The sequence below is a fragment of the Mustela lutreola genome, chromosome 2, assembly GCF_030435805.1.
Source record: "Mustela lutreola isolate mMusLut2 chromosome 2, mMusLut2.pri, whole genome shotgun sequence".
NCBI lineage: Eukaryota > Metazoa > Chordata > Mammalia > Carnivora > Mustelidae > Mustela > Mustela lutreola.
In genome coordinates this window covers 26,134,327-26,148,301 of record NC_081291.1, presented here as the reverse complement: position 1 = coordinate 26,148,301, position 13,975 = coordinate 26,134,327, and the positions used below count along the sequence as shown (strand labels likewise).

Sequence of the window (13,975 nt, the reverse complement as noted above, 5' to 3'; positions counted from 1 at the left end):
TAAAATAGTTTTAAAATGTTAGATAGGAAAGAGGGAAAATTTTAAAAAATAGAATAAGAAAAAAAATTGTTTTTAATTTAACTTTGAAAGACTAATGGATCATGGGAAAAAGCCATGAATTCTATGTAGCTTTTCCCTAACTCTGGAGTTCTGCAGTTCTCATTGATCAGTGAACTTGGTCTTGGGTGCATATTCTTGCTGATCTTCTGCGGGAGGGGCCTGTTGCAGTGATTTTCAAATGTCTTTGCCGGAGGCGGAATTGCACCGCCCTTGCCAGGAGCCAGGCTAAGTAATCTGCTTGAGTTTGCTCTCGGGAGTTTTTGTTTCCTGAATGCTTTCTGTATAGCTTTGGAGGATGGGAATGAAAATAGTGGCCTCCCAATCTCCGGCCCCAGAGGACCCAAGAGCTCAGGGCCCCACTCCTCAGTGTGCCCTCAGAGAAAAGCAGCCAGTTACTCCCGTCCCCCTGGTCTCTGGCCGTACTTCGTGCTCACCCAGCTTGTCACCAGGTGTTTCTATCTCTGGTGCATGGGCCTATTTGGAATCTCCAAACAGAGCAGTCTCCTGCAGTGTGCTCCTGCACCATTTCTCCCAGAGGATGAAGGAGGGTGTCTCCCCAGATCTACTGCTTGTGGGGTACCATCTCAAAGAGCAGTGGCCTGACTGTGCCTCAGATCATGGTTTAAGGTAACCCTGAACTGAGAGCCCACTCCTTGGCTCAGTCCCTGCAGCTGGCTTCTCTGCTCTGATACCTGGCTGCTCTGTGACACTCAAACACCCCTGGTCTTTCTGTGACCCCGCAGGTCCTAAGACCACACTGTCCCCATGAGGGCTCCACCCCCATTTAGTCTCTGGAGCGATGTCCCTCAGTGGAGCAGATTTCTAAAAGTTCCAATTTGGTGTTCTGTTGCTCTTTCACTTGCCAGGAGCTGGCCCCTCCTCCCTCCATAGTCTATCTTCCCATCGCTTCAGATTCACTTCTCCTCATATCCTACCTTCTGGAGAGTGGTCGATTTTCTGTTCCTAGAATTGCTGCTCTTCTTCTCTTTTATCTCCTATTGAGTTGGTAGGTGTTCAGAATGGTTTGATAACTATCTAGCTGAACTCCTGGGACCTGATGATATCCCAGTCTCCTACTCCCCGCCATCTTGTTCTAACATTTGTGTTATCTAGGATTCTGTTTCTGTTAATTTCTTTGTCTCCTGAGAATGTTTAGGCATTTTTTCCCCTTGCTTATTTAAATATCTCATAATATTTGCTTGAATGCCAGGTATCATGGGTCTAACAATGGGGACTGAGCTAAATGGTATTAGCCACTGGAAATGGGCATGTCTCTTCTTCAGCCATGCCTTTAGTGCTTGAGTCAATCTTATCATGAGTTGAGCTATCTCCTGGAGTAAGCGATTTCTACTAGGCAAATGTTGGTAAAGGTATTGTGTTTTTATCCAAAGAGATTTTCTCACCCCTACCCCCAAAATCTGTAGGGGTTGAGTTTTTCATTTCTCCAGCCCGAGCTGCAATTCTGCTTTGTCCTTACTTTGTCCAAGATTCCTGAGAGTATTACTGGTCCAATACATGTTAATTTCTCAGCTTGGAGTTTCTTGGCTCACATACTGTAAACTTGTACCCTAAAACTGCATGAACTATAAATCTATGGCTACATATTCTCAGGAGATCTTTTTCTCAGCTGGATGTAAGACAGGAATAAAAAAACTTCCTTCATGTCTCCTTATGCATTGAGTTGAGTTTTTTCTATCTGTGGTTTCACCAAGCCTTTTGTGGGTATTAGCTTAATGCAAGGGTCTCAGTTCTAGCTTCCTGCTGCATACACACTCAAGGAGCCCCTAAGTTATTAGAACTGACAGTCTCCCCAAGGCTAGTGTCATTTCAGCCCCCATACTTCCTGTTCTGGAATTCAATTTTGCCTGTGTTTCTGGCACCTGTGTTTTTCTATACTTATATTTAATGTATTTATGTATTATGAATGTCTGCCACCCATGTATTTTTAAAATGTCACATTTTCTCTACCAGTACTAGGTGGTAGGATTTTTTGGTTATTTAACCAGTCATGCTGCTAGAACCATAGTTCATAATGAATCCTTACTGTGCTTGTTCATGATTTCTAGAAGTTTGTTTGTTTATAATATGGTATAGTGATTGAAGCAGTGCAGACTCTAGTGTCAGGATGTTTGAATTCAAATTTTCCCCTATCACTTTCTATCTTGAGATTTGGGTAACTTATTTGACCTCTCAATGCCTTAGATGCCTCACCTGTAAATGGGGATGATAACAACTCCTACATTATAGAAATGTAAGAAAGTGCCTAATACACAATAAGTGTTCAATAAATGTTAGTTTTTAAAAATAATTATCATCTTCAAATTACTCATTTTAGTGTCTATATCTCAAAATCTGACTCTCCTTACTTTTTAACCACAGTGAAAATACTTTGCTGCTTTATTAACACACCATTCTGGCTACTTAACAGCAACATTTTCTCCAAAATTACTTCCTCTGCCAGAAGCATGGGTGGGTAATGCTTTCTAATTCAGACTGCCTATGGATCTCAAATGTAGGCTAGCTTTACTGTTATACTATGCTTGAAATACAAACACTATGGCAGGGCCTCATCTCTCTGGATGCAGTTCGATTTTCCATTTATATATTTAATATTCACATATTTCCATTTATATATTTAATATATATTTAATATCCATATATATTTAACATTAATTTATATATTTAATATTCAATTTTCCATTTATATAGTTAATATTCACATAGGAAATTGAATGTCTTTTAGAATAAACAATAATCTCTAAACATTGTATTATCCAGAACATTAATTTATGCATTACTAAGAATATTGATTAGCATTAAATGTTAATTTACAAAAATTGCTACTCTTTGCAAGGGTATCAACAATACTATATTTTTCCTGTAACACGGATATATAAGGAAGAAATCAATAGATTTAAACAGGGCCTTGTAAGGTACTAAAAGCATTTCATCTATTCAGTTTTTAAGCAGCTATATGCAAAGTAACTTTCTCATTTCCAGAACACTTTCCCACTGTTTGCTGTGATAGCAAAAGTAAATTTTGGGGCACCTGGGTGGCTCAGTGGGTTAGGCTGCTGCCTTCGGCTTGGGTCGTGATCTCGGGGTCCTGGGATCGAGTCCCACATCGGGCTCTCTGCTCAGCGGGGAGACTGCTTCCCTCTCTCTCTCTCTGCCTGCCTCTCTGTCTGCTGTGATCTCTCTCTGTCAAATAAATAAATGAAATCTTTTTAAAAAAAGTAAATTTTAACTAGTATCTGGACTTTTTTGTATTTTTAATAGGATTTCAGTACAATTTGAGCTGGGAAAGAAAGCAACCAGTCAGCTACTAATTGAATTGTTTTTCTTTTCCAAATTTTTATCTAAGTTCCAGTTAATTAATATAGAGTATAATAGTTTCATGTAGAATTTAGTGATTCATCACTTCCATATATCACCCGGTGTTTATCACAAGTGCACTCCTTAATTTCCATCACCTATTTAACCCATCCCCCCTACTTCCCCTCCATTTCTCTGACTCACTTATTTCCCTTAGCATAGTACTCTCCAGCACTATCCAGGTCATTGCAAATGGCAAGATTTCATTCTTTTTCATGGCTGAATAATATTCCATTGTGTATAAATATTTCATCTTTTTTATCCATTCATTAGATAGATGATGGGCATTTAGGCTCTTTCCATAATTTGGCTGTCTTTGATAATGCTGCTATAAACATCAGGGTCCATGGATCCCTTCGAACCACTATTTTTGTATCCTTTGGGTAAATACCTAGTAGTGCAACTGCTGGAATATAGGGTAGTTCTATTTTTAACTTTTTGAGGAACCTCCTTACTGTTTTCCACAATGACTGCACAAGTTGGCATTCCCACCAGCAGTTAAGAGGATTCCTCTTTCTCTGCATCCTCACCAAAAATTGTTGTTTCCTGTGTTGTCAAATTTAGCCATTTTGACTAGTGTGAGGTGGTATCTTATCATCATTTTGATTTGTATTTCCCTGAAGATAAGTGATGTTGAGCATTTTTTCCAAAGACATGTATGTCTAATCATGTCTTCTACCCATGTTTTGGGAGGCATTGAGCCTTATAAATTCTTTATATATTTTGTATACTAGCCCTTTATCTGATCTGTCATTTGCAAATATCTTCTCCCATTCTAAAGGTTACCTTTTAATTTTGTTGATTGTTTCCTTCACTGTACAGAAGCTTTTTATCTTGATGAAGTCCCAATAGTTTATTTTTGCTTTTGTTTCCCTTGTTTTAGGAGACCTATCTAGTAAGAAGTTGTGGCAGCCGATGTCAAAAGCCGATGCTTTTGTTCTCCTCTAGGATTTGGATAGTTTCCTGCCTCATGTTTAGGTCTTTCCTCCACTTTGAATTTATTTTTTGTAATGTGTAAGAAAGTAGTCCAGTTTCATTCTTTTCCATGTTGCTGTCCAGTTTTCCCAACATTTGTTGAAGAGACCATCTTTTCTCCATTCTTTTCTGCTTTGTCAAAGATTAGTTGACTATATAGCTGTGGGTTCATTTGTAGGTTTTCTATTCTGTTCCATGGATCTATGTTTCTGCTTTTGTACAGGTGCTATACTGTCTTCCTTACTACAGCTATAATATAACTTGACGTCCAGAACTGTGATGCCTCCCACTTTGCTTTCCTTTTTTAAGATTGCTTTGGCTCTTTGGGGTATTAGTTTCAAACAAATTTTAGGGTTATTTGTTTTGGCTCTGTGAAAAATGCTGATTGTTTTGTCTTTGGAAAGGAAAGGAAAATTTTTAAAGAGATTTTGTGTTTTGTTTTTGGACAAAGGAAAATGGGATTTTATCCCTAGAAGTTGAAACAAAAAGACAATGTCTGAGAAAGCCAAAACAACTTACTAACATTTTTAAAAGATGATTTAATGCACTGTACTGAATATAAAAGGAACCTAAGGCAGTTAGTATCATCACTGAGGAAGAGGAAAGCTGATCGTATGTTCGATATCTTCAACCATGAATTATTTGTTCTTGAACAGAAAGCCTTTACCATAATTACATAGAAAAATTTATTAAATAGATCTCAAATATATACCAGACAAAATTTGGAAATTAGTTTATGGCTCTACTCAAACCTGAGGAAATCCATTAGAGGCTGGTGGATCTCTTATTTTAAAATTTTATCGCATGTAGCACTGGGTGTGGTGCAAAAATAATGAATACTGTTATGCTGAAAATAAAAAATAAATTTAAAAAAATAAATAACTTTATTTTTATATTATATTATATTAATAGATGTCATTTATTAAAATTACCATGAAGATCAGGCATTATATTGGAAAGAGCACAACTTAGAGGTTCACAAGATTATACTTCTGACATGGAACTAGTTTTGGAACCTTGGACAAAGTACTCCCTGAGACTGAATTTCCTCATTTCAAAAATAAGTGACTGGGGCCTCTGAGTGGCTCAGTTGGTTAAGCCTTCAGTTCAGGTCATGAATCCAGGGTACTGGGATGGAGCCTGCATCAGCCTCCCTGCTGAGGGGGAACCTACTTCTCCCGCTGCCTCCTGCTCCCCCTGCTTGTACTCTCTCTCTCTCTGTCAAATAAATAAATAAAATCTTAAAAGTGAATAAATGAATGACAATAAAACTCCTTTTTAGTTTTCTCTCAAAGGACTCTTGTGAAGATTAATCCTGATAATGTATGTGAAACACTTTGCTTTTGTACAGATTGATGGTGTTCGTTATTTAAATTACATAATTAAAAAAATTAACATCTAAGTATTCCTCTCAGAATGTCTCTTATTATATTCTAGGCCTTTAATGATTGACCCACAGGGTCAAGCCAATAAGTGGATCAAAAACTCTGAAAGAGAAAATCAGCTTAGTGTTATTAAGCTATCCGATTCAGACTATATGAGAACATTGGAAAACTGTATTCAGTTTGGAACTCCACTTCTATTAGAAAATGTTGGCGAAGAACTGGACCCCTCTTTGGAGCCTTTACTACTTAGACAAACTTTTAAACAAGGTACCAGTTAATTAATAGTTGCTAGAACTGAAAGATGGTTCAATGGTCTTTGAGGCAAGAAAGTCACTATATAAATTTAAGTATAATATTAATAACTCAGAACTTCTGTGTCATCATTATATGTGAAAAGAAATTTAGAACAAGTATCGGGAAAGAATTTTGGTCAGATAATATAAAATAAATATCTTGCCTTCTGTTCATTATGTTAACCACTGTTATCTAGACTGTTACTCAGTAGAGAACATAAAGAAGTTGAGGCCAGCCTGAAATCTCTTTGTCTTGTGACCATGGAGTCACAAAGTCTGTTATTACGAATAGTAATGGTTAATGTGACTAGCGATGACTTTAAGTAAACATTGCCCACCTTAAGTCTTCTGCTTATAAAAATTTTATCGTGCCACACTCTAGTACTTCTTTTTTCTTTGCTCAGCTTTTAGTTTTTATTTAAATTCTAGTTCATTACCATATAGTGTAATATTGGGTTCAGGAGTAGAATTTAATGATCCATCACTTATATATAACCCCCAGTGTTCATTACAAGTATCCTCCTTAATACTCGCCACTCTTTAGCCCACCCTTGGCCCACCTTCCTTCCAGTGACCCTCAGTTTGTTCTCTGTAATCAAGAGTCTCTTATGGTTTGCTTCCCTCTCTTTTTTCCCCCTTCCCCTATGTTCATCAGCTTTGTTTCTTAAGTTCTATGTATGAATGAAAGCATGTTATTTGTCTTTCTGACTGACTTGTTTTGCTTAGCATAATACACTCTAGCTCTATTCACATCATTGCAAATGGTAAGGGTTGAGGGTTGAGTAGTATTCCATCGTATGTATAGACCACATCTTTATCCATTCATCAGTTGATGGACATCCAGGCTTTTTCCATTACAAATTCTAGTACTTTTAAGAGTTTCAGTCGTATATAAATCATGTTGGAATCATGATTGAGAATTGATAGAGGAGGTAAGATAAAAAGGTATCTTAATTTGGAAGTCTCCAGAGAAAATGTCTTATGTCATCTCAGAATGAATGAATCCTGATGTATAATTGCTTACTTGCCTCTATGACTTTGTCACATCTCTATTCTATTTTAAATTACTTTGGGACCCTTTACTTGTAACCTAGGAACAGCCTTAACAGAGGGAGGGGCTATACAACTTTGGCTTACTTACTGTGCATTTATTTTCTGAAATATAGGCGGCATTGATTGCATCAGACTTGGTGAGGTCATTATTGAATATTCCTTTGATTTCAAGTTTTATATCACCACAAAACTGAGAAATCCACACTATATGCCAGAACTGGCTACAAAGGTGTCTTTACTCAATTTCATGATAACTCCAGAAGGACTTGAAGATCAGTTACTAGGTATTGTTGTTGCAAAGGAGAGGTATGTATTTTCTTATATGCTTCCAGATGGTCTAGAGAGGAAAATTTGTAGGCCATTAATACTTTTGTTATGTGATTATTTCAAAACCTTATCAAATTTTATATTTTGTTATTATAAGTATATAGTCCTTTAAAATAGCCATCCTTGGGGTGCCTGGGTGGCTCAGTTGGTTAAGCATGTCACTCTTGATTTTGGCTTGGGTCATGAGATCAAACCTCACTTCAGACTCCATCCTGAGTGTGGAGTCTGCTTCAAATTCTCTGTCTCCCTCTCCCACTGCCCCTCCCCTCTGCTCATGTGCACACCCTCTCTCTCTCAAAAGGGAAAATTGCCATTCTATAAGTAAGTTGTAAGTTGTAAGTCAACCATGCTATACTGGACTCTTAGTATGGGTAGTAGGATTCAGGTGACATATCATGACTTCTGACTTGTATCTGATTGTTTGAGCCAAAAAAGTTCACCCAGGAGAATCATGGGTAAATTTTATTATTTTTTCACTCTTTATGTATTTTTTTATTACTAACATGTGCTATTTGTGTGTGTGTTATTTTTTTTTTAAAAAGAAAAGATATTAAGATAACCTGATACAGATACTAGTAAAGAATTACTTCCTGAAGGAAATCTCTGATTCCACTTGGAGCTTAATATAACATCAAGCAGTCTATTACATGAAATCAAATTATAAGTGAAATTACACAATCATTAATTTTGTTACTTCCAATATATTAATCCTACTTGCATAGTATCCAAGACACACCATGTCCTAACAAATTCTATAACATGCTAAATTATGTTATTTTGAAGTTTTATACTATCTTTGTGAAGTTGTTAAGTGCCAGTTTTATCTTTTATTTGTAAAGACAATTGTATGACAAGTCATCTTTTTTGCTCTTGTGGAAGACATGGTGAAAATAACACTGTGACAAAGCCAAGGAGTAGATAAGAAGTTGACTATTGTGTTTCTTCTCCAGTTCCTATCCTCACATAACCATCTCAGCCATATGGATAAACTTAACACATTCTTGGAGTTACTGTGGTACATGTTTTTGCCACATTTTACATATATACAATTAGTGATCATTTTTTTGCTCAGATTTCTCAAATTATCATTTGTATGGAATTAACTTTTTTCCTTAGGATAAAGTTTGTGTTACATATCTTAGTTTGTGTTACATATCTACACAGATATTTAAATGTCTGCAAAATTGTGATATCTAGTATTTAGATATGAATTTAAATAAAGTACTATAAATTTAGATTAAATGTTTCTATCATTTTAGACCAGAATTAGAAGAGGAGCGAAATGCCCTTATTCTTCAGTCTGCAGCTAATAAGAAGCAGCTAAAAGATATAGAAAAGAAAATTTTAGAAACACTATCATCTTCAGAAGGGAACATTTTAGAAGATGAAAGTGCAATTAAAGTCTTAGACTCTGCTAAAATGATGTCCAATGAAATAACAAAGAAACAGCAGGTGAAAAATCCTAGCAACATTTTTTTAAAAAATGTTTTTATTTAAATTCAATTAGCCAATTATCATTTGTTTTTGATATAATGTTCAGTGATTCATCAGTTCAGTATAACACCCAGTGCTCATCACATCACGTGCCCTCCGTAATGTCCATCACCCAGTTACACTGTCCCCGCCCCCACCTCCCTTTCTGCAACCCTGTTTGTTTCCTGGAGTCCAGAGTCTCATATGGTTTGTCTCCCTCTGATTTCTTCCCATTCAGTTACCCCACCAATCCCTGTTGTCCTCTGCACTATTTCTTATGTTGCATATATGAGTGTAACCATTTGATAATTGTGTTTCTCTGATTAACTTATTTCACTTAGCATAATACTGTCCAGTTCCATCCATGTTGATGTAAGTGTTAGATATTCATCCTTTCTGATAGCTGAGTAATATTCCATTGTATATATAAATGACATCTTCTTTATTCCATTCATGTGTTGAAGGGCATCTCGGCTTCTTGCAGTTTGGCTATTGCAGATGTTGCTGCTATGAACATTGGGGTGTATGTGCTCCTTCTTTTCACTACATCTGCATTTGGGGGGTAAACAACCCAGAAGTGCAGTTGCTGGGTTGTAGGGTAGCTCTATTTTTAACATCCTGAGGAACCTCCATACTGTTTTCCAGAGTGGCTGCCCCAGGTTGCATTCCCACCAGTAGTGTAAGAGGGTTCCCCTTTCTCCATATCCTTACCAGTATCTGTCATTTCCTGACTTGTTAATTGTCAACACTTTGATTCTTTTTCAGTTTCCTTCCAGTATAATTTTGGGGAAAGTTTGTTTGCAAGAACAGAAGCCTATTCAAATTACCTCAAATTAGAAAAATACAAGGGCAACATAAGGAATATAGTCAATGATATTATAATGGTGCCCTATACTGACAGATGGTAGCTACACTTGTGATGAATATAGCATAAACTTATCCAATCACTATGTTGTATGCCTGAAACTAATGTATCATTGTGTGTCACTAGACTGAAAAAAATATGCAAGGAGCATTTTATTTTTCCAATTATGGAAGTATATACAGGCCTCAAGAATAATTGGAATGTTTCTATGCTCTTTGTCCCTCTTTAAGACTGAGTAGTCCTCATCTGTACCTCTCTGCTCCATAAAAAATCTAGTGTCGCCTGTAAAACTATTGTATCTGTGCCTTCATACATTTGTCTTGAAGGTAGAAACCAAATTTGGTTCCATTATTTTTTACTAGCAGGAATGCCCAGTACCACTTGACTTCAGTTTCTGAAGTCTTAAAGTTCTAATTCCCTGGGAGAAAAATTGATTTAGTTTGTCTTGGGTCCAGTTCTATCTCCACCTCCTGACTGACTCAGCTACAAACAGGATCATTCAGTATAAACATGATACATGGGTGCACTCATTCAGCAGTGTCTGCATAGCGTGTCCAAAGAAGGAAAAATGGTGGATAAATCCTCTACACATTTTTCCTATAGAATAGCAATCTATCAGATCAAGTTGTCAATTGGAAAGCTGTTACCTTGGATAATTTTTTTTCTTTTGGGGTTGAATATTAGCTAACACCCATATTATAAGTTAAACATATGAGAAGTTAGTTTTAAAAGGTACTCTTCATGTCTAACCGCATCAGCTAAGAACTATTTCTGAATATCTGCTTTGCCAGACTTTGAGCTGGGTTGACATCATAAACACACGTGTACATATGCTCTCTTTCTCCCTCTCTCTGACCTATTAAAATAAGGTGAGTGACATTAGTAGACACATGTCAGATTCAGACAAGAAATAAGCAAAGATTGACAGTTCTGGTATTTCTGAAACAAAAAACCAAAAACTTTAAACTATTTTTCATCCATTGTTCTCTTCCCTGTCTTCTTCAACCTTCTCTCCCTCCCTAGTTCTTTCCTTCCTTTCCCTTTCTTTCTATCCAACTTTTAGCATAATAAAGCATTTTCTTATAAACCATGCCTCTATGACCTTGCAATTGCACTACTAGGTATTTACCCCAAAGATACAGATGTAGTGAAAAGAAGGGCCATCTGTACCCCAATGTTTATAACAGCAATGGCCACAGTCACCAAACTGTGCAAAGAACCAAGATGCCCTTCAACGGATGAATGGATAAGGAAGATGTGGTCCATATACACTATGGAGTATACATCCTCCATCAGAAAGGATGAATACCCAACTTTTGTAGCAACATGGACGGGACTGGAAGAGATTATGCTGAGTGAAATAAGTCAAGCAGAGAGAGTCAAGTATCATATGGTTTCACTTATTTGTGGAGCATAACAAATAGCATGGAGGACATGGGGAATTAAGAGAAGGGAGTTGGGGGAAATTGGAAGGGGAAGTGAACCACAAGAGACTATGGACTATGAAAAACAATCTGAGGGGTTTGAAATGGCGGGGGGTGGGAGGTTGGGGGAACCAGGTGGTGGGTATTATAGAGGGCACGGACTGCATGGAGCACTGGGTGTGGTGAAAAAATAACGAATACTGTTTTTCTGAAAATAAATTAATTTATTTAAAAAAATACCGTTATGCTGAAAAATAAATAAATTAAATTAAATTTTTTAAAAATGCCTCTATAATTTTATCATTTAGTTTGGGGTTATTGTCTTAAATATAAAATTTATTATATGAAAAATACATAATTAAAAAGCATATTTTCTATTTATCTGGACTTTTCTCTTCTAGATTGCGGAAAAAACAGAACTCAAAATAGCGGAGTCTCGAGAAGGCTACAGAGCCATTGCCAAACATTCATCAGTCTTATTCTTCAGCATTGCAGACCTGGCTAACATTGATCCCATGTACCAATACTCTCTCACCTGGTTTGTCAACCTTTATATCAACTCCATTCATGACAGGTAAACATTCCCTAGCTTCATTCATCCTCTTTAGGTTGGACTTTCACCATCCTTTCCATAAAAAATACATAACTTTTTTCTTACTATGTAGTATGTATTCATTATAGAAGATTTAAAAACATGGAAAGGTTGAAGGGCATCTGGGTGGTGCAGTCAGTTAGGCATCCGACTCTTAGTGTTGGGTCAGGTGGTGATCTCAAGATGGTGAGATTGGGCCGCATGTGGGACTCTGAATTCAGTTTGGAGTCTGCTTGAGATTCCCTCTCTCTCTCCCTCTCCTGTTCCCTCTCCTGTTCATGTTCTCTCTCTCTCTCTAGAAACAAACAAACAAAAACAAAAAAAAATTTTTTTAATATGGAAGAGTTAAAAGAAAGGGAAAAAGAAAGCCCCCTTTTATTCTAAGTTTTGTTTCTCCTCTACCCAAGAAATATGCATAGAAGGATTAGCTTTAGTCCTTCCCCCACCTCCTTTAAATATTTTAATATGGCACTTGACTTATCCATGCTGGCAACTCCAATACCGTTCTCTACCCTTGAGACCTCTAAAAAGCTTCAGTCCCAGGGTGCCTCATTGGCTCAATCAGTACAACATGCAACTCTTTGTCTCGGGGTTGTGAGTTTGAGCCACACATTGGGTATAGAGATAACTTAAAAATAAAATCTTAAGAGAAGCCTGGGTGGCTCATTCCATTAAGTGTCTGGCTTCAGCTCAGGTCATGATTCCAGGGTCCTGGGATTGAATCCTGTGCCCGGGCTACCTGCTCAGTGCAGAGACTTCTTCTCCCTTTCCTTCTGCCACTCCCCAGGCTCTTGTTCTCTTGTGCATATGTGCGCTCTCTCCCAAATAAACAAAATCTGAAATAAGTAAATAAATAAAGTCTTTTTTTTAAAAAAATATTTTTTAAAAAGCTTCAGTCCACATTTCTAATTGCTAGATATTTTCTCTTTAATCAGTTAATGAATGTACACAGATTTTGGAGTCAGACTAGAGCAAGAGGTTAAGTCTCAGTTCAACACATAGTAACTACATTGATACAGGCAAGTCAGCTAACCTTTCTGTAATTGCTTAAATTTTCCTTATCTATAAAATAGAGATAATAATAGCATCTACCTTTTAGAATTGTTATGAGAATTTAATATCTATGAAGTGTTTATCACACTATCTGATATTTAGTAACTGCTATATTTGTCAAGTAGAATAAAAGTATGATTTGAGCCTACCGTGTACAATCTACATGAGCTCTTGGTAGGACATTCTCTCCTGAGTGATTGAAATATCTGAGCTCTCCCATTTGGGATTTGAAATTTGAATTTTCACAGTCCACACAATGGAGGAGACAGTCCACACAAGGGCAAGAATCTCAAGCAGACTCCCCCTTCAAGCTGAGGAATTGACATAAATGTCACCAACAAGTGTTCAGCAAGGACGTAGAGTCCTCAGAACCCTCATACACTGCCGGCAGGATTGTAAAATCCTGGATTTTACAGTATTGCCACTTTGGGAATATTTTGGGAGTTCCTGAAAATATTAAACATAGATTTGCTATATGATGTAGTGATCAGGAAATCCAGTGATTCTTGAGTGTACTGAAGAGAATTAAATGCCTATGTACACACGGAAAATCAGTTTTTTGTTTTGAGACATAAAAAATATATATTAAAAAATTACTTGATTAGTTTTTCTCCCTTCATTATGGTGATATTATTCATGTGCAATACAGCTAGTTTCAGATGTTGTTGGTTTGGGGATTCTTTTGTATTTCATTGTAGTTTTCTCTTCATCCTGGTTGATTTAATATATATATTATTAATATGTATTAATAATATATATATAAATCCTGGCTGATTTAAAATATACATTGAATATATATAATAATATATATAAATAAATCCTGGTTGATTTAATTTATTTTACTATATTAAATCAACCAGGATTTAATATATGTATATATATATATAATCTCAAGATATATATATATAGGCACCCTAATTTTATTATATTTTTGAGCACACAAGCCATTAATGATTACAGAAGTATATCCTATACAAAAAGGTCTACTCAGAGAAGTGTCACTATCCCCTACTCTTCCAAACCCTTTCCATAGGCCAGAAAATTTCTTTTTAAAAATTAAACTAAATTTTAAACTAAATTTTAAGATTGAATTAATTTTG

The 13,975-nt window shown here is 36.4% G+C and overlaps 1 protein-coding gene across 4 annotated transcripts in view; it reads left to right on the top strand.

The window, feature by feature from the left end:
- DNAH12 (dynein axonemal heavy chain 12) overlaps positions 1-13,975 on the top strand; it is a 221,501-nt gene that overhangs the window by 161,570 nt on the left and 45,956 nt on the right. For all 4 annotated transcript variants that reach the window (XM_059161254.1, XM_059161256.1, XM_059161257.1 and 1 more), the window contains 4 exons: positions 5,848-6,062; positions 7,255-7,447; positions 8,728-8,920; positions 11,632-11,804. In XM_059161254.1, the coding sequence (XP_059017237.1) occupies positions 5,848-6,062; positions 7,255-7,447; positions 8,728-8,920; positions 11,632-11,804 (774 nt within the window). The remainder of the gene's footprint in view (positions 1-5,847; positions 6,063-7,254; positions 7,448-8,727; positions 8,921-11,631; positions 11,805-13,975) is intronic.